Source organism: Battus philenor, unplaced genomic scaffold (assembly GCF_028537555.1).
Source record: "Battus philenor isolate CCGP_79_NKW_IND1 unplaced genomic scaffold, ilBatPhil1.0.hap1 SCAF_5, whole genome shotgun sequence".
Classification (NCBI taxonomy): domain Eukaryota; kingdom Metazoa; phylum Arthropoda; class Insecta; order Lepidoptera; family Papilionidae; genus Battus; species Battus philenor.
Genome location: NW_027181715.1, coordinates 6,813,368 through 6,835,483, shown reverse-complemented (window position 1 = coordinate 6,835,483; position 22,116 = coordinate 6,813,368). Strand labels below are relative to the sequence as shown.

Genomic DNA, 22,116 nt, shown 5'->3' with positions numbered 1-22,116 from the left:
CATCATCATCATCACTTTAACCACAAGACGTCCCCTGCAAGACATAGGCGTCCCAATGTATAGTATATAAAATATATATTTCCAATGTGATTAGTTGGAAGCGGCTTGCTTTTTCCTTCAGGTCATTTGTCGATCTTCTGATTCTGCGCCACGTCGGCCACTTTCGTTCGTCCACGGATTCAATTTACCCCTTACTTTTTGAGGTGGCACACCGCCAATGGCTCCAAGCCCTTTTACTTTTTAGCTTCGACTTGGGTCATTACATGATGTATTCCACTGTATTAGGAGGTAGTCGAATCGTTGGAATCCTGCAAACGCACCATGGATTAACTGCGTAAGAGATTTCGAGACGGGTTCTCGGCTTGGGTTGCAATACGCTATGCTTTTAGCATTTTGATTCGAAGGTGCCGGAATGGGCCGAGACTCCATCAGTTGACACTATTGGCTTATAAGTAATGATTGCGCTACCTTTTGCGGGTAGAAATGGGCAATTATGGCTAAATTGGTAAAAACATGGTTTCCTTTAAGGTAAACATAGCTCCAGTGTTGTCGACTTAAACATATACTTTTGTACCTCTTACCCTTTAATATATTTGGTTCGTGTTGGAATTTGTCACTGAGTGTTAGTTGAGGTTGATTTGAAGTACTACGTATCTAGTAAAATAAATGTTACAGAAGACGAGTGCTGTTGACGCTTTGCAGGTTTTAATGACCATCCAAACGTTGCTCTTTTTGTGACACTCACTGAAAGCCGTTGTTATAAATCCAAATACATATATTTTTGACGATCGATCAACTCACTGAAAATCTTCTCTGTTTTGATTACATATTGAAAAGTAGTTCTAATTCTAGAGAGGGTTAATCACCAATTATCTTCATCATTATAATTTGAAACTTAGAACGACAACTGCTGCAGAGGACTGGGTGAAAGCCGTCTGCATTCAGAACCACCTTTTGGGTGAACTCTCTATGCTACACATGCCGATGCATAGTTTCCATTCTAGAACCTTAAAGCTTCAGCAGGCATTTGTTCCGCGCGCTGTGTAGCCTTCCTATTGCAATTTGATAGGCTACGTTTGATGTAATAGAGACCTTGCATTATGATGTTTTTCAATTTATATTTGTTGCAATAATATTAAAAATCTACATGTAGAAGTTGTTAATATGTTATGTGATAAAAAACTACAAAAGAAAAAAATATTTTATTCATGAGATAAAGTTTATAAAAGGCGGACTAAGCAAAATATAGATTGTGAGGTCGCTAGAGCAGGTGAATTATAGTCTGTTGCTCTGCAAATTCCAGAACAGTGTTTGCAATTACCGGTTAGTAATTAACTTAAAGGCGAGTTAGTTAATTGTCGGTATGTCCCCTTGTAATAACTTCTAGACATTTATAGCTCAACGCAACTGCGGCTTGGCGCGGTAAATGCTTTATTTACTATCGCCTCTTGGATACAGCGATAGTCTGCAATATAAAACAACCGTTACAGTGAGCTTTAATTATCAAGGTAAAGGGGTGATGTAATAGTTCCGTTATGAAACTGTGAAAATTAACTAAAGATTGTTTTAAAAATGGTAGTCCATTTTTAAAAACAATCTTTCAAACCTTTTAAAACTATTTTATTCAATTTAAAAAATGTCACAGAGTATTTTAAAAAGTAATTTGATAAACACGATTGTTTTTAGCGTTGAGAGATAATAATGCATAATAGTGGTAAGTATTTATAAATATTATAAATAGATATTCATATGTCGGACAAATAGTCCCATTGAATTTTGTAAAATAGTGTACTATGTGTGTGCTTTTTTACATCACACAGTTCCGGTGAATTATAATATTAATAAGAGCGTAACAACGTGATGAGATGATACAACTCTCTTCATATAAGCAGACAACGTTGCGTTATTTATACCTACAAAAAAACAAATTATTTTTATCTCTCCATCGACATTAATCTTTTGATGTTAAAACGTGTTTAAAATATTTGTCTTCATTACAATAACCATTTTTTTAATAATTACGCGATTTTACAAAACCGACATATAACATAAAAGAAAAGGTAACTATTTAAAAAATTATGGAAGTCGAGTACGAAAAACTGGCTTTTTCTGTCCTACCAAATCATTACCAAAACTTTTTGTTATTTACCAATGCCTCAATCCCACGCGTTAGAGACTTAAACTAGCGTCTTACTTTTATAAAACCCGAATAAAGATAACACTAAATATTTATAAGCCTTGTCTATGGCACTGAATTAGAATAAAATACGAAATATCTGGCGTTGAGAACGGTAAACGGCTCCGTTATGCGGCTGCAAGTTGGAAGTGTAACGCGCTGTTCTCAGTGTCATTAGAAAATAAACGCAGGCGTAGAGACTTCGGCTCCCCATCGCCGTCCTACTGTTAAAACTGTTTTTTTATATTAAATATCATTAATAAAGATTATTATCACTTTTAGTTAATTATTATTTATTGAAAACAGTATTTCACTTAATTTCAAAATGATTACATTAATACCCATTCATTACATTAACACCTTTTAGCAGTTCATCTCGAATAATTAATATTTTATTTCCATTCGGTATTTTTTAACGACAGTTATTGGTGACGAATGCATATACGATATACAATACATGAGAAATGTATACGCAATAATATATCTAGAGATTATTGCTTATTAAAAAGCTCACCTAACTTAGGCCTTTTACTTAAAAAGCTCACAAACCAGTTTGAAATAAATATAGTATATTTTAAATAATGTCTACAATAGAATTTTTCATCTAATTGTTTTCTGACAGTTAGTCAGTAGTCAGTAGACAGTAAGTCACAATAGTAAATTGTAAGTAGTAAAAAACCTTGCGTTAAAGAATAATTAACAATAAATATAAATCATTATTAATTTATATTGAGCTTATTATATCAAATAATAATAATCTAACACGGACGATACTAAAGATGCACACACACTTATGTATATACGTGTTTTACATACATATATACATATATGTGTACATACATATAAATACATATAAATATGTATGTATATTATAAATTCACATGCCATAAACTTTCAACTTTTTTGTTCTATCAATTTGTTGTTTAACGGCATTGTTTTAATTCGTAATTATTTTTACAGTTTCGTGTTGAACCCACTGACGCCGGTTCAGGAAACCCGTTGTTTGCTACAGAATGATACACAGGCGAATAATCCGATGGCGACTCCACAGGTATTATTATTCAGAGTTTACTAATTTAGGGATTACTACTAATTATAAGTAATTAAGCTGTTGTTTAAAATCTTATTAATATTTATATATATATATCGATTGACGTTTATAAATTATTGCCTACTTACTATCGCTGGCGCCAATTAATCCGATATAAAATTTTCATTAGCAGTGTAGATTAAAGTGTCCATGGAAATCGGCCTAGTATAGATTCTATATTCAGTAGTCGTTAGAAAAGGATAGTTAATGGCTTTCTGATCTAGTATCTAGTCTATGCGATAAATAAACTCCTGTGAAGTTTTATGAATAATTTATACGGTCTGAAATTAAACTAACGAATGTTAAATGGACCAGTAAATAAACCTGTTGTATATGTATTATATTATTTTATTCACTAAAGATTATTAAAAAATTAAGAAATAAGGCAATTTTAATGACTGGCAACAACATACGATAGGTAAATAAAAAAAAGTCTTTTTAAAGAAAATCATACATCAACGACACATCTATTTACCTGTATACCTTAATCCAATTTAAAAAATCAGTAGGTAATAATTATTTTTTAATAACTATTTAATAATAATTTATTTCTGATGTCTGTTATGCATCATTATTATGTTCTTCAACATTTCATCATATATATTTTTGTTTGTGCTGGATATTGTATGTGATAATTAATCATTTTTATTTTGTTTGTGACTGTAGCGCGCGGTGAACACATATTATATGGTGAAGTTGCAAGTTCGAACAGAGAGCGTTTGCCTCCGCCCGTGGGCCTTCGAGCGAGTACCTGGCAAGGCGCTCCGAGGCCTGGACAATACTATAATCTTTACCACCACGAAAGAGGCCTGCCTTGCTGCCTGCCTCAACGAGGTAATGACTCTACTTTGCGGAAATTGCTTGCCTACTTTCGCGCTACAGCCTTGAATTAGATGGACGTAACGATTTACGTCTTTCTCTTATTCCAGGCTCGGCCCATGTTGGCTCAACGGCTATCTATTCAATTTATATTTTATGGGTTTGTCCTATTTCAAGTTGCTTTCGAGATAAACATTTATGATTAAAGCTTGTTTATGTTAGAATCTATTTGAAACAGCGCTAAAGTTTTGAATTCTTTACTTGATTGGCTATAAAATAATAAAGAGTGAAGATAGTTGTTATATTGTGAAACGAATTTAATAGACGTATTATCAATATTTAATTTTTTTTGGTTTAAACAATTAACATATGAATTAACAACAATTAATTTGCAAACATGTTTATTACATTATCCCAGTAACAATAAAAAATTACAATCAATCACTGTATAATATATTAAACGTGTAATTTAAATACTTGTTCGGTTTATTTTTTTTAATAGTAGTCTTGTGAATAAATACTTTATTTCTAAATCTTTAAAAATGATGCCGTTATATATATGGTGATTATTTAATTAAAATAATTGGAATGTTGAAATTTTCATCTAGAAACGTTTCCCGTGCCGATCAGCTGAATATGAATATGGCGGCATGCGTTGCGCTCTCAGCGATTCCGATCGTCGCACAGCCCAACATTTCGGACAGCTTGTGGACACGCCCGGCACCGATTACTTTGAAGTAAGTATCTTGCTCTTTCTCATGAAGAAGTACAAATATGTGTATATTATTGATTATATCTGAAGACGAAGGTCTTTGACCAAGCTCAAAGTCACTCAGAGAGCAATGGAGAGCGCTATGCTCAGAGCTTTGCTGTGAGAGAGTGTGATCCGCAAAAGAACAAAAGTCACCGATGCAGCTCGAAGAATTGCTCATCAGCAGTGGGTGGGGCACATTGCTCGTGCATCCAACGGCCATTAGAGCCATAAGCCGACGACATATTTAAGATTGCGGAAAGTCATGCGCTCAGCGTAAAATTGGTCATCCTGTCAATATTTGGAGAGGACTATACTTTACAGTGGGCATCTACCGGTGGACATGATGATGATGACGGAGGGATTGTGTGAATCTTATAATTATGGCTCACATACTCCACTACTAACGCGGGTCAAGATGATACGGGTTGGTGTTTGGCATATGGCTTTTCAATTCGGTCCTGGAACATGCCAGGTTAATCACAATGTCACACTGTCGGTTTTGTTCAGTAGCGAAGTTATATAATACTCACAAAGAGTTTCTCCCTGCTGCAAATGAGTCCCCGATATGCACCCGTAAGTCATTTTAACTACGAGGCTATCTCTGATCTCGCACATTAGTATCAGTTGTTCAAGAATAATGAAGCATGTTTCGTTTATGCCCTGACAGAACCGGTCAGAATACGGATTATCAGATTATTATTATAAAATAAATAGCTGTCCCTTGCTCGATTTAATTAGCCCGCACTGCCTTTCGTGATTGTAATTCCATATAATCCACTTTTAGACTTTTTAGAATATCGATAAATATTGTGGCTAAGTTTTGTACCCATGAGAGTTACAGTTTTAAAATACACAAAGCCCCTTGCGTGTGCAATTTCATAAAATTTATTCTCATCTGCCTTCACTCGGCGAAAGGAATATTTCTATCAAATTTTAATTGTCTAATCCAAATGGTTCCAGAGATGATGCGAGGAGTCAATAAAGACTTTGATATCTCTTCTATGTGTTATATACACATTTATAGTTAAATGCTCTGTTTTTATATTAATGCAACAAAATATTGCCAATTTTCACTTCAAAAACTGATAAAGTATATCTACGTATAGTTTAAATTAACGGAATATTCAACGTAAAACAGCGGCCAGTATGAAGTTTTAATTTTTTTGTTATTTTTCTATTGTCCCATTTTAGCTTTAACACTTTTCTTTATTGTTCTATTTTTTTTTCAAACTTTAATAGCTTTTATCAATTGAGACCAATCCGTAACAAAAAATGGCGATACGCTATTCCAAGTACGGTAGTACTTTCGTTAGTTGTTTTTGTTCAGGCGTTAGACACCGTTAGATTTAAATAATCCGTATTAAAATACATTTTAATGAAAAAGTACTGTTTGCGGTGTCTGTATCTATGAAGTTCCTTTGTATTCTTTATATTTTTTTAACCTTCTTCCATAGGACGTTCACAGCTGGACATAGGCCCCTCCCCCCCAAAGGTTTTCAGTAAGACCGATTGGAAACTTCCTTCATCCGGCGTGTTCAGATGACCTTAACAAATTTATATAAGCATCTTATGGGTTGATGTTCAGCAGCTATGTAACCGGCACAATGCCACGTGGCAAATGACATGTGGCCAATCCTTTGGGCTATGTCGGTAATCTAAATAAAATCGTTCATCTACATCTCCTCATCGCTCGATTCGATCTTAAGTAGAAATCTCAATCATAGTAAGGAGATGTCCATAGTTGTTTGAGTGCCTGAACTAGCTATTTTGATACAATAAATCATGATGCTAAACTTTTGGATCTGTTATTAACCTCATGGTAATAAGAGATAAAAAAGGCTAAAAGCACAACGGAAACATTTGTTTCATAATTAAATTTTTAAAATCATTATACTTTATAGGATACAGATGTAGTTTATTATGTAAGTTGGGTAGCTCTTCACAGAGAACAAATAGTTCTGTTTTCACACAGCTTCAATTGAATTTATTCTTATTTTAAAACTTATTATTGTAACCAAGATATCTTTTTTTTATTTTTTTTATTATAATTTTAAGTCTTTATTTACAGAGGTTGCGGTCGATTTATATGCATATAACAATAAATATTAGTAGGTACGCACTCCCATGTTTCTGTTAAGTAATGCCTTTCTATTGTTCGCTTTTAGCGATAAGACCGCCTATTGTTACATTTGCCATATATTTGTAATTATTATTTTTTATTATTATATTAGTATTTGTGCAAAAAAAGAACTTTGTATTGTTGAGATTACAGAATAAGCTGGTAATACTTTATATTTTAAAATTCTATAATTGTATTAGACGATATTGTTATTATTAAATTTAACTAACTAGATATCTTGTTTTCATTTGTGTAGAATTTGTGTCTGAAAGCGTCGCAAGCGTGCAAGGGATCACGGGTGTTTAACGTACCACGCGTGGGAGTAGCAGAGGACAAAGTCGCCCAGTATGCGGGATTGCATTATTATACCGACAAGGAGTTACAGGTATGTGGTTATCAATAAGCGGTTAAAGTACATAAATATAGTATTACACCGGGTGATTGCTTATAAGCTTCAGATGAGCAAATGTATAACATTTATTGATTTAACAATACTATAGCATAACCTATCCAAAACTTTCGGTTTCAGAAATAATAAATATACGTTATTAATATACATAAAAAGCGTTTACAAAATTCGGATGACTACATATAAAAGCTAATAATTGTTTACCATCGGATATTGTAATCTTTGTACTAACAGAAGTTACTAGTCGGTCGAATTCTAATAGAAAAAAAATATAAATGTACATATTTCAATGTGATAACTTTATTGGAAATAGGTATAAAGGCATTAAAGACGTATAGTTTCTTTGTTACCAAATATTGTTATTATTGTATCACACAATAACAAAACCAATTAAAATTAAAATATTTTACTGATTTAGGAAACAGATGAAACTAAAAGAGAATCCATACCTTCAATTGTACTATCCAAGATGGATACGAATCTATTAATAGAGCGAACTTATTTAATCCGAGAACTGGATTGATTTCACGTCTCATGTTGCATGTGTTTAATAGACTCAGAAAGATTTGCTTTTCTTTTATGGTACAGAAATAATCATAAATTTAAGACTCGTTTTGCAAAGTTGCATTCTTTTAATGTAAGTAACTTCTTTTATAAAAGTTTATTTTTATATGTCTTTAGTTTTATATATAAAAACAAGAAAAATTATTATTTATTTGCAGATATTTTCAATATAGGAATGAGGAACCCAATTTAATTACATACAAAAAAGTAAATGTTATCAAATCAATGGTTACATAGTAAAGAAATACATGAGGCGTAAAAAGTTCAGCGAACTAGACGTAATAAACAAATTATCACGTAATAAATTTAAGAAGTTTATTAAACAACAACTTAATAAAAATTCTAATATAGTGCGGAAGATTTTTATGTGATAATTAAAAATTGGAAATGAACTGCTTTCCTGGATTAATATATTGTGAAAGCGACCATGAAAAAAAAAACCGTCTGCTTCGTTGTTGTTGATTTTGCGTTTGGAGCCCTCGTATCTTTAAGCTAAAGGACGCCATTATATGGGAGGTCGATATGATTCAGGTTTCTATCGAATCGGGTCTTTTTAGCATTCTTCTCATAAAGTAAACAAGTGGTCATTGTAAATGATACTATATACAAATGAATGTTTACAAAATAAAAGCTTATCTTTGTATTTACAGTGATATAATTCATGATAATTTTCACATAATTACCTTATTTCGTTTTGAAGGTTTGTGTAAGATATTTTTTTAAAATTTGATACATATTTTTAATAGGTAACTTCGGAAGCTGCTTGTCGCTTGGCCTGCGAGATAGAATCGGAGTTCTTGTGTCGTTCATTCCTGTATTTGGGTGCACCTCACTCCTCTGCCTACAACTGCAGGCTCTACCATCTAGACCATCACACCCTGCCCGACGGACCGTCAGCGTACCTTAACGCCGAGAGACCCCTTATTGATGACGGCGAACCTATTGGAAAATACTTCGAGAACTACTGCGAAAGTGAGTACTATGATCATATCTCACTAAGATAATAATATGTAAATTTATTCATTCGCGTTGATCCTTTCCATTGCAAATAATAATTATTCATTGTTATAACATTTTCTTAAAATCAACATGTGAAACTACTACCCATTAAAACAAATTTATTGCATAGCACCGTTAAACTTGTTTTTGCGTTCGTTGCTATAAACGTATTTATTTATAGCTCTTCTAAGTGGTAAGCTATTTGTCTATATTTGCTAATTCTATTACTGATATCATTTTAAAAACAGGCACATTTATCGATAGTTTGACTTTCTAATGAATTTAATGTGTGAAATAAAAATAAGTAAAATGTAACTTAAAATTATTAAATAGTTGGTAGAATGTATACGTAATTAAAAAGGTGTTATCGCTAAAGTTATACATATTTTGGTTTACAATTTTTCACCCCTACTATTACTTAATGACTGTTTGTTCTGTTTTTCGTTATTAAGCATGTCCATTTAATAATTGTCTGAAAGACATCGCCGTTTGGGTTAAAACGGCTCTTTCTACGTCATCTTTTTATTTCATCTGATTTATTTTCATTTCCCGTGTTAACGTGCAACAAAGAGTAAATAGATATATTAATTGTAATAGGAAATAGAATAATCAAGCAGATATTTCATTTGGCATCACGTTTTTTCTGTACATTGCTCCACGTAAATGTATTAACTAACTTCAACTTAATGTCATTTCGTCATCAATCATCGTTTGCTGACTGAAGAATATGATTATAATGTGAAAGAGAGTACAGTTTTTATATATGATTATCGTCATTAATAACATTCGAGATTATTTTTAGACCCTAAATGTCAACGCTCTGTGGACTTTATTTTCTTTTCTTGCGATTTAAAAAAAATATAACCTTACATGTGTCTCAATTGAGGTTGAATATTGCAATCTTAATAAACATTTTTTGCCTATCGTGTAAAGTAATTCTTAAGAGCCGCAACATTTTGTATAGCAAATATTTTAATTACGAGTATTTTATTAAAATACTACATTAAGTACACATAAACTACACATCGAATGGTTTCAATTAAAATATAATCTATTTATTAACTTTAGCCGTAGCACAGCCACCACCGGACATATGCCCCTATAGATTTCTAATAGGACTTGTTGAAAGCGGTCTGCATGCAGTGTCATGTTAAATATCCAAATTCGGTTTGATGTACGAATAGTCATAACCACTATTAGATGAGTATACGAAACTATGTGATAAATTTTCGTAATTAATGCCGATTTCATGTACCGCGGTAATTGGTGCTTATACATTTTAATGTACTCACGTTTTATAATTTACGATAATTCTTTTATAAATAAGTTTTAAACGATTTAAAATAAAAGATAAATGTTTAATATTTTTAACACGTGGATCCCGGATGTTTCTCTGTATACGAGTTTATACGTGAATGAATTTTATATTACAATCCATTCTAAGAACATACTGTAAGTCTAGATGTCACTGGTCAAGGTGTTGCATACGAAACCAACGCGAAACGGTACGCGGATTTATAAAAAATTCGTATTATAATACTGTAACGGTGGACTGGGAAGTTAAATAACACGGTATAATAAATCAAAAAGGTTTTATTACGATTTTATTTTTTTTCCATTATCATAGTTTACAAACATAATTTTGAGAATTTGATTTTAAAAATAATTTGCGATTACAAAATTTTAAATATAGTTGATTATAACTTTGGGAATTATATTAGAAAAAATTGTTCTATTTCGACAGTTGTATAGTACCACAAAAATTAAAAAAGTTTTATTTAATGTGTACCTAAAATAATTGTCTATAAAAGTTAAAGTATTTTAATAAAACTATTTACCGCTTCTATTAAATGTTGAGACACATAAATGCTGACGTATTTCTATGTACACACAAATAAACAGAAGCTCGAACAATTCAAACAATTGTTAATAACATCGCAGCGGTTGTTTGGTGCAAGCATTCCTTAATGCGACCGTTTTTGTCGTAAATACGATCAAGTCAGCATTTCACAGTTAGTCTGAGTTACTCACTTGTTTGATGTAAAGGCCCAAGAGATACGCCTACTAGGTTAATTTGTTTGCTAAACAAGCTTCGGTACAGTTAGACATTGGAAGACGACGTTTTCTTGAATCAAGAAACACTGTTATGTTATAGCATAATTTAGCATTGATAATTTGATTTATTTTAATATATCGTCTATTATTATATAATTTAAAATAATATTATGTATATTTAGTAATAGTTGAACATAGTAATATAAAAATAGTAGCTATTAAAATCTTTTATATCACCATAGATAACAAAGTTAAATAAATAGTTTTACATAAATCAATGTATTCAAGACCGAGATACTAGAAAAAAACATAGCTACTTAACGATAGATTATATTAACTAATGCTATACAATAAGTAGTAAAAGGCGAGTAAATTACAAAACAAATTAATAAAGATACGTTCTTTCGACATTCCTGAATTAGCTTCGACGGTGGTCATGTATAACGGTAATATAAAGTTAATCTAAAGAAACGTTGGGAGCTAAAAAAAGACGGTGTTTTTTGTAAGGAGTGGTATCGAAACCTTTAATCTCTTATTTTTATACTAATTCTCGTTTTGTGTAAAAAAAAATCAATATAAAATATTGCACATTTAATGGTTTATTATAAGCGCTAAGTAATATTTTGTCATAATTATTAAACCGTTTGCATTTCTCAGGTTGGGCAAGAGTGAACCATATAATTACGTAAATAGTAAAAATATTTAAACCAGATTCCCGATTTACACAAATAGCATTGAATGCGACTCAACGCGCTCAACGAAACTCACGACTCCTCAAAAGTCATTCATAAAATTGGAAACTGATATACATCTAAATAATTATGGCCATTAGTGGACCGCAATTTTCAACGGAAGTTAATTGTACCACGGTGTTGCCATTACAAAAATAACTTCTCATCTGCCGCGCTCGTGGGAACGTGCGCCTTAAAAAATAAATTTTCTGCTATTTTATCAGATTTAATTTTTTAGAAAATGTAATGGCGGCTACGCGTCTTACCTTTGATGCATGTGAGATAAATACACACTGTATTATATACATTGAGCTGTATTCACATTCCGTGCCATTTTTATTTTAGAATTTCCTTTTTTTGCACATCTAAAGAAGCGACATCACACTTGAATCTTTCATATGTAGGAGTTGCTTCGTGTTAATATTTTATTTTAATATATATATAATTATTAAAGAACATATTATAAAAGAAATTGTGTTAGATTTCGCGGAAGTAATTTCTTGATACATTGACTAAATAGTATTACTGTTTATCTATGTTTCTTCTTCTTTTTAGTCATTTCCTGATGACTAAGGATTGTGGCCAATCATGTCTACGTAAACAGCTTTTGGCTCTTGTGTTGTCGGATTTTTTCATGGAGCCATATACAGTGATGTCGCATGCTTTTGTAATTACGTGAATCTAGCGAAAAGGTGATTGCCCTCAAGTCCTATTACCTTACACATTGCCAATAACTATTAGCTTCTCATTGTGTATATTTATTGCTACTAAATAACCCCTTAATAAATATTATCAAAACAGTGAATCCAAAATTAAATGATGCGATTCACGTTGATTTGATGTCCAGCTCACGCTGTATCAATGTGAAAAACCTTACTATATTGCTAAGCCCTTAAGTTTCTATTAAAACGTAATAAAATATTTTTCTCAAAACATTTATCGTTTTCCAATTAAAGAATTATTCCAAGGAAATAAATCTTAATGCTTTACGATAAGAAAAGCGATACATAAATTGTAGCTAATCTTACGTAGCATGCTATGGTCCGGAGTAAGAACCGATCGTTGCATTAAATACAATCTAGCCATCTGATTACAGTCATTATAATCCAGCGATGTTATCATGAAATGTATGTGTAGCTACATATTTTAAAATATAGAAGTTTATTAATATAAGGATAAAGATAAACAAGGCATGTGTTAAGCGCCGACTTAGAGGAATCATTAATTAGTTTATCAGAAGTTAATGACGAAAATATATATCAGATAGTACATTCCAGAATTTACAATTTAACTAAAGGCAAGGTATAGTGTTTTAATAAAACCACACTATTGTGAGGTAAATTACGTAGAGTTATCGCTTAACAATTATCAACTCATTGCATGAAATTAATGCCTTGATACTTCCATAAAATAGCTGGTATAACAGCTACTCCATTACGTGAATGTACGTTACAGTCACGGCGTTTAGATTAACATCACCGGCGGTATGACGTATAATACGACATTGCTCCGTAAGCAATATAAAGAACTGTTCAGTGTTTTCCGGTCTCATACCGTTACTTGGAAATCAATTTTCAATAATGATATATACTACGCGGTATAAAATATATCTAACTAATCTAAGAAAACGAATAAAACCAGCGGCGCAAAGTTAATTAAATTTGCAATAAAAAGCAGTAGTCGGTAGCACGTGAACATAATTTGGTTATGTTTACAATGTATTAAACGCCGAGTCATGACAATAGTTGCATTATGATGCAAAAACTCATAAAGCCGAATGCCGATAGGAGCTGGTGGCGTCGTTCGTGCGTGCCTCCTAACGGTTACCTTACACAAATTGAAATGAATAGGCAGCCGTTTTTTGTTGCGCCCGTGAGTTCGGCCGCGTCTCCGTCCAGTCCTAATTCATAGATAATTGAATCGGAATCTATATAGAACGCGATTGATTTGCAACGTCGAATACTTGTGTACATGCTTATTCTTAAATTAAATTTTGTAATCGAAAAAAATATGGATAGGTATTAGGTAAGCAATATTTATAATTTTCAACAATTCTACTTAAACAAGACAAATTTAATTTTGTTCTGAGGTTTTACATTTTTTTTTTACAATCGTATAAGTACAGGATGGTTGGTTACAAATATTCATAGTACATTTGCTGTCAATTAATGTATAGTCCATCCTAGAAATAATAAATTACACAATTAAATATAGTAATAATAGCCTTTTCCAAAATTTGGATTATATATATTAAAATTTATTATTGTTTACTATCTGTCCCTGCTAAGAAAAAAAATATTGTGACATATGTCAGAGTGATCACTTTGTACATATAATTGGAAATAGGTGTAAAGGTTTTAAAGCTTTCCAGACAAATGAACTACACATACACCTCTTAAACAGTTTTTTGACATATAAACAATCACCAAGTATATCTTTTATGGTTATAAAAGATATACTTGGTGATTGTAGTTAATCAAGCATTATATTACTAAATATATAAATTATATTTATAGCACATAGACTTATCGCAAAAGTTATAAACGTCAATTCACCCATGTAAGTATTGATCTGATATGAAAGGAACATTTATGTTCAATTAAAATGTTGCTAGTTATGCGTGTTTGTAAATGTGTAATAATTACGTTAAGTTACGGTTTGTTAAACAGCTATTAATAGCTGGCATGCGTTTTTAAAGGCTACAATAAAAAGAAAATGGCGACCTTGCTTATACACAATGCCGGTCAGTGGCCGCGATAACGAAAATAAATCGTGTAGTAAAAACTATTCATACACGTGCTATTACTTATAATATGTAAGTTTTGATACAGCTAACTATTTGATATAAAATAATAGAGTGTCCTTTTTATGTTAAGGTGCTAAGCAAATACATAACAGATCATAAGTTTATGATAACCACACTTGCAACAAAAAGTGTCAACAAAAGTGGATGATAGATCGATCCTTAATGTTACTTTGAGTAAAAACGATTCCTAAGTTTAATAAGAAGGGTGCAAGGCTAGATAATCTCAGTACTAACCGAACTGGTTTGCCTATAGAACTACTGTGATACCCAATGGGACCGTTATCGCCTTCTGCGGTCATTTACGAGCGTTAACCAAGGCAGCGTTAGATACTATTGCATAAGGTTTTTTTCTGAATTTCGTTGAAATATCTCATTTTGTATCCCGCTGGGAGGTTTAAATTACATCGAGTTTTTTTTATGGTTCGTGGTTAATTATTTTTATTAAAACTTACTGCTACGGATAATCACAACGGGAATAAATTGTTTAAGTAATTCGATTATGTATGGTAATTACGTTTTTTATTGCTTAAATATTATTATTTTGAAATATGTCTTCCCTAAAGTGTTTCTTATAAATTATTAACTTTTTAAATACAGTTTACATACAATGAAGCCGTCTATAGGGACAAAACCGCACAGTTTAGTTACTAGTATTCGTTGCTAATTTTTGTTAAAAATTATCCAAAAATGTGGACCGAACATTGAAATTCTACATGCGAACACGAAAATATATAATTAAAAAAACAGGGTTCTTTTTATTCGAAATGCATGTTTCTTTAATGTGTTTGCTATTAATTCTAGTAATTGTAATAATCGAGAACGTTTATATTTCTTGTATGACTTGCGAGGTGTATTTACGGTAATTAACATCAAATCTGGTTTAAGATCCGAAGGAAGTACTTATACATAGAGAGCGTTTGGAGATTGGTAGTTAAAACTTCTAAGGGGTGAATGTATAGCTCATTTACTGTCCATTAATTTATGATACACACTATGTATATTCAAAAATTAATGGCTTCAGAAATAATAAATAACGTAATGCGTAAAAGCATTATCAAAATTCGGATTACTACTTATTTAAATTATTTATTGTTTTCTATCCGTCAGAGCAGACTTTGTAATAATATACAATGCCTGAAGTTACTGGCCTGTCACATTGTAATGAAAAAAATATCACTTTATAGAAAGTAATTAAAAAATAGGTTTTGTCAGAAAAAAACCTTAAAGCTTTTACTCCTGACAAACGAGCTATACATTCACCACTTTAAAGCCTTCACACACATAACCAATCATTCTTTGTATAAAATGAATGTCTTATTCGTTTCTACAAATCTATTAAAATATTACACCTTCCATATTATATTTTTAGTTAAAATAACAATTATTAAACTTATTATTATGAGATTATTATTTTAAAGACCATTGTTTTATTGACTTTTTCACTTAAATACCACTATTTATAATTTTTTATTCTTTATTATTTTTTTATATTATATTTATGTGAAATTTAATTTCACGATGTAACTGGATTTAATTAAATAATATTATTAGGGTAGCTCTTCCTCTTTAGTTGCGAATAACTTACAGTAATACAATGTTTATCAGAGTAATGGGATCTGTTTAATTAACATTTGGCGTGCTTGCTACTTGTGGGTGAGTCAAAGTTTTGGACCAATGAAGCGGTCAATAACCTATATAACGTCATCTCATCGCAAAGGCAGGTAAAGTGGGCGAATACATATCACATTAGTACAACTTTAATGAGTATATTCAGCACGGTAACAACCATGGAGTGTCACCTGGGTAACTAGATTATTCGATTAGCATACTAGCATAGAATGCCAATAAGTTATAACTAGCAAGCACGTACACTGATAAACATATGTTACTCATAGCAAATAGGCTACAATACCGTAAGCTAATATACGTTTGTGCAAATAGGTACACGGTGTATTGAAAATAGATTTGCATGAAATTGCACTAGTTTGCAGAACTTACTAAGATTTCAAATTTATTTCTATAATATAAATTTATTATTTATTATAATTTATAAATTTACTTATATTTCTAAATAACTATTGATTGTGGCAATTAATAATACTAAAACCAATTAGTGGCTTCCCACCTTGACCTCATTGGCAAGTAAACATTTGCTTGACGAGCCATGTAGAGAACTCTATGTACGAAAGCAACCGAGCGGCTTAAAAAATGAAGTGACTATTGACGCTAGGGTCTCAAGTGTCTTAAGGTTTTAAGTAGAGACCTTAAACCGCAAGCGCAGCCTAGGATATCCATTCAGGATATGGATAAGCGACCTAATTAAGGTCGTCGGGAGATGCCAGATGCAAGCCACTTCCAACCGGATCTGTTGGAAATATGACGGGAGGCTTATGTCCAGCGTTGGGCGGCTAAAATGATTTTACTTCTACAATGTTGTTACATATCATCCTATAATTATATTTATTTGATAATTAAATTCCCTAGAAGTTCTAAAGAAATTGCACATTACAGAAGTTACTAAAAGTCCAACTTTCAAGCTATTGATTATGGAGTTTTATAATATTTAAATTAGTAAATACTTAAAAATCGTAAATGTTTCTAACGTCCATTTTCCTAATGTTAATTTCATCGCGGTGGTAGGTACATAATGACTGTATCTAAAGTTCATACGACATTAGAATCGGTTGTTACGAGGTAACTCTAATCGACGTGACAGTCTAGCAAATCACAATAATAACCACGTTAACTTTGAACCGTCACGATGTTTCAGCATCGTACATTCGTTCTGGATATTAGTAGGCAAAGCTCGGAATCGCCCAGTACTTTTGAATTGCGTGTGAAAATCTAGAATTGCTTCAAGCGGCGAGCTTAGCTTTCGCATGTACTGTAATTGCGGTGCTGGTCTGCACATTGAAACGCCTCCGGTTCACCGCAACATCGCCACAACCTTGTATCAATCTTTTATTATACATAGTGCATGCTCTAGGACTTTTTTTGCTTTTTTTGAAATCTTATACGATGCCTGTTTATTTGCGTTGCTCGTTAAACCAGTTTTTCTTTCATATTTCGCGCTATATCAATTTAAAATTTTATATTAATACTTTATTTATGTATTTATCAATAACCAGTTTTGATGTAATTTTCAAAAAAATTAAATTATTCTTATTGGCTACTAGTTGTCCTCGTGCCGCTTCGCCTAAAATATAGAAAGAAATATTAATTTTTGATATAAAGTTCATAGAATACTTTATTATGAAAGAATAGCTATAGTTTGAAAAAAGCTTTTTTTAAATTACCTCTTTCACTAACTCCTTATGGGTGAAATTTCGTAAAAATATTTCTTAGCTGATCTCTACTCGACGAAAGGACTATTTCTAATCTCTGGTCTTTAAGTCTTTGTTCAGAGATATCGTGATGAACTAGTAAATTGGTGGAAATTTTATGTGTTGTATATATTTTTATATATATTTATGTCAATATATACAAGACATAAAATATATGTTTGTATGTATTTGGTATTCGAAAAAAACAATAATATTACAGGCGTATGTGCAATATTTTTCATTCTAATAATAATGTGGTGTGACGTAATTTACTTTCCGAATTTTTACGAACAGTTTTTTTTTAAACAAACATTTTTTCTTAATTTAATCTTAGTTGATGCTTTATATGACAAAAATCTTTTTAGAACCACCTGCGAGCCCTTCTGGAGAGTTACCCGTAACTATAGATCATCAGCACGATGAATCAAGCGTTCAGAGCAATCTCACAAGGAATGATGCTAACTGTGACAAGACTGGCACATGCTACGACGGTAAAATAAAGAGAAACTTATATTACTAATGTATTTTACGGTATGTTTCCTGTTAAGACTAATCAATTGTTTGTTTTAGTATCCGTTCATTGCAAAGACACAAGAATTGCAGTACAAGTACGCACAAATAAACCTTTTAACGGCCGTATCTACGCGTTGGGTCGTTCAGAAACTTGTAACATTGACGTCGTTAATAGCGATCTTTTCCGTCTGGATCTCACCATGGCCGGGCAGGATTGTAACACTCAGAGCGTTGTAAGTATACTGATAATTAATTGTGTAGACAAATTATCTTATTTATTGACATGAAAAGATAAAACAATAGGCAGTTTCTCTCAAGAATAGTGAAATCTTTAATGATATAAAAAGGTGTCTTTGATATTTGCTATGTAAACAAATTAACGAAAGCACAATAAATAAAAATGTTTTCCCGTAATATTTGATTAAAAATGTCTCATAGCATATTTTTAACGATCGTAGCTAACCGTACTCGTTTTATACTTAAAGTCACGTAATGGTGTTTTTTGATCAAAATTTGTTTAGTAGTTGTCAGAATGTCGTGATTTTGTTATTGAAAAATATAAACAATGAAAATAAATTTTTCATACATCGAATCTTAGCGTAAAGTTTGAATGTGTTGTTTATACTTGTAATAAAAGTGATCTTAAAAGTTGAGATCTCGTTTATACTGTAATAAGAATAAAGGTGTTTTTACGAATAATATTTGCTTTAACAATGTATATTTTTCAGACGGGAGTATATTCCAACACTGTTGTACTACAGCACCACAGTGTAGTGATGACAAAAGCTGATAAGATTTACAAAGTAAAATGTACTTACGACATGAGCTCCAAGAACATTACGTTCGGAATGGTGCCAATCAGGTTAGTATGTTTGTCAATAGTTTGCGGTAACGGGGCAGTTCACACCTATTAGCATTTCTAATAGAATTTAAAAGACAATAGTGGAAACTGAATACGTGGTTTGAAAATAGAATAGTTGAATATAGGTGTATCTTCTGACTTCTCGATAGTTGAATACTGTCATTTATTGTCGTACACATATTATAAACATGTAAAGATTTGTACAAAATGAATTGGAAACAACGAAAGATATAGTGAAAAAAATTCTTCAAAAGAAGAAGTCAATTTCTCTTGTGAAGATGTAATAAAATTTATTTTTACATGTTATTTTAGTTATCGTTTAAGCCTCGTTTAAATATTTACAAAAAAAATTAAACTAATAATCACAGCTACAGAATGCTTTTTTATGATCATGATTTAGTCCAAGGTCGACGAAATTGATTTTTACCTTTCTGCAGAGACCCGGAGATGATCTCTATCACCGCTGCGCCCGAAGCACCTCCGCCACGCATTCGTATCCTCGACAGCCGCGATCACGAGGTCGAAACCGTGCGCATTGGAGATCGGCTTACTTTCCGCATCGAGATTCCCGACGATAGTGAGATATATATTTATATAGATATCTACATAAATTATTGCTATACATTAGAAATAACTTAGCGACGCTTTGTGGGAAATGTTATACGTTGTAATATTTTTGTGAAATAATTATTAACAACAATTTTGAATTGATTAAATACATAACTACTAATATTAATAAATTCGAACCCATAAGCGAACTATCAGTATATTTCTGAAATGTTTAAAAATAATCATTTTTTTAAACTTTTTTTCCATAAATAAAATCTGTAAAGCCGTTCACAAGATATAGCCTGACTGTTTATATAAATATCCTAATGAAACAATTAAAAAAATTATCTAAAAATATCCAGGGCGTCTTTTATTAAATATTGTTTGTATTTTTTTAGCTCCATACGGTATTTTTGCACGGAGCTGTGTTGCTATGGCTAAGGATTCAAAGAGTACCTTCACAATCATCGATGATGAAGGGTAAGTGGAATTAAAAAAAAAGTATTAGTGTAAGTAACAGTTGACCGATAATATTAATACCATTTTATCCGTAGATGTCCAGTGGACCCGTCAATCTTTCCTGGTTTTACTCCAGATGGAAACGCTCTACAATCTGTTTACGAAGCATTCCGTTTTACGGAATCGTATGGTGTTATATTCCAATGCAACGTCAAATACTGCCTTGGTCCTTGCGAACCAGTGAGTATATGAATAACTGTAAATATTTATAAAAACTATTACGACAACGCTGAACAAATAAAATATGTGAGCACTATTAGTTAGGGCAATATCTGTTTTAAATTTCAATGAGCAAAATAAAACGACTGTTAAGTCTTTAAAGGATTTTTATTACAACTTACAACTTTATGACTTAAATAGCTTTTCGAAAACTATGATCATGATTGTCATATGTTTATAGATAATTAACGATTTTATTTTATTCTATTAATCTAATATATTGTTTCATCAACGTAATGTTTACGAAGGAAAAAATAAATTGTATGTTATAAAATCTTGCCGTAAGTTAAGTTAAATTTTTGTTTGAGTTAGCTCTTCAAGTTTAATAATTAATTGTCTACAGGCACTATGTGAATGGGGTAGAGAATCCTTGGAGTCATGGGGCAGAAAGAAACGTTCTCTGCCCACAAACGAGACCGAACAATCTCAAAATAAGGAAGAAAATATGAATATATCACAAGAAATACTAGTATTAGATTTCGGCGACGAGAGACAAAGCACTGATTTCTTACGATCTGATAAACCTGGCGGTACAGCATCAGAAGCTAACTATGGAGGTAAGTCATTTTCGTAATTTTTTTTTGTGTATATAAATATTTCAAAAAAAAAGATACTTCTAACAAAGTGCACAAAAAATAATCTTTGAACTAAAATATCTTCATATATCAATATTCATTTTAATTGCCTCTTAAAATCAATATAGTTTGATTATCAATTTATAGAACATTAATAATAAAAGACATAAGTTTCATTGCGTGAAAGTTTTTAACGATGGATATTATTTTTTAGGTGATCGTAAAAATTTAAATGTATTTTTTCTTTCAGAAAAAACCGTTACAATCGTCGAGCCGTGCCCGAGCAAATCATCAGTTTTACTGCTAGGAGTCGCCTGCGCTTTGCTTGTATTGCTTTACATCGCCACTATCTTCTGTTATTACATGCGCAAATGGCTGGCGCCACCCAAGCATATGTCGTAATGACCACCCAACGCCATACAATTTATAATGAAGTTGCGGTTATAGAGTTTTTGTAGTTTAAGCGCTGGATATACATCGACAAATTTGTGATACGCATGACTGATATGCAAGTTTTTTACCGCCATTATTTATAAAACCGATGAAAAGTAAACATGGATATTAAAAAAAAAACCACCGCGGCTTTAGAAATGGTTCTTCGGCTACAATTATAAAATATTGCATTTATGAAGCATTTATTACATTACTTAAGTATCTGCTTAATATATTTAAGAAACCGGCTTGTTTATTATGACTATTTTTTATATTATAATATAACAATTTTTAGCCGTGATTTTGATAGTACAGAAAACTAGTTGGTACCTAGTAGAATTAATATAGGTTAGTTTCAGACAATGCATTTATTGATTTTAAGGTTATTTTGGATTAAACAAAAGTTTGTATGATTATCATGCGATAATTTTAGATATGATCAACGTTATTTGGAATAATCCCTATGAAGTTATAGTCATTTCATAAATTACCCGACTAGTAATTGACGGGACTATTCTGAATTTAAATTATTGGAGTTTTTAAGTTAATTTCTTAGTAAATATAATCATGTCCATTTATCATTTTTTGCAGTAATTATTAAT

General features: G+C 31.7%; 1 protein-coding gene across 1 annotated transcript in view; it reads left to right on the top strand.

Moving 5' to 3' along the window:
* The window catches only part of tyn (trynity), a 55,603-nt gene extending 33,490 nt beyond the window's left edge, over positions 1 to 22,113 (top strand). The window contains exons 4-16 of the mRNA XM_068772549.1: positions 3,137 to 3,227; positions 3,933 to 4,100; positions 4,694 to 4,822; positions 7,215 to 7,343; positions 8,678 to 8,903; positions 18,211 to 18,336; positions 18,416 to 18,591; positions 19,087 to 19,220; positions 19,658 to 19,797; positions 20,168 to 20,249; positions 20,324 to 20,468; positions 20,851 to 21,064; positions 21,333 to 22,113. Coding sequence (XP_068628650.1) covers positions 3,137 to 3,227; positions 3,933 to 4,100; positions 4,694 to 4,822; positions 7,215 to 7,343; positions 8,678 to 8,903; positions 18,211 to 18,336; positions 18,416 to 18,591; positions 19,087 to 19,220; positions 19,658 to 19,797; positions 20,168 to 20,249; positions 20,324 to 20,468; positions 20,851 to 21,064; positions 21,333 to 21,484 — 1,912 coding nt within the window. The 3' untranslated portion in view covers positions 21,485 to 22,113. The remainder of the gene's footprint in view (positions 1 to 3,136; positions 3,228 to 3,932; positions 4,101 to 4,693; positions 4,823 to 7,214; positions 7,344 to 8,677; positions 8,904 to 18,210; positions 18,337 to 18,415; positions 18,592 to 19,086; positions 19,221 to 19,657; positions 19,798 to 20,167; positions 20,250 to 20,323; positions 20,469 to 20,850; positions 21,065 to 21,332) is intronic.
* Positions 22,114 to 22,116: the final 3 nt, after the last annotated feature.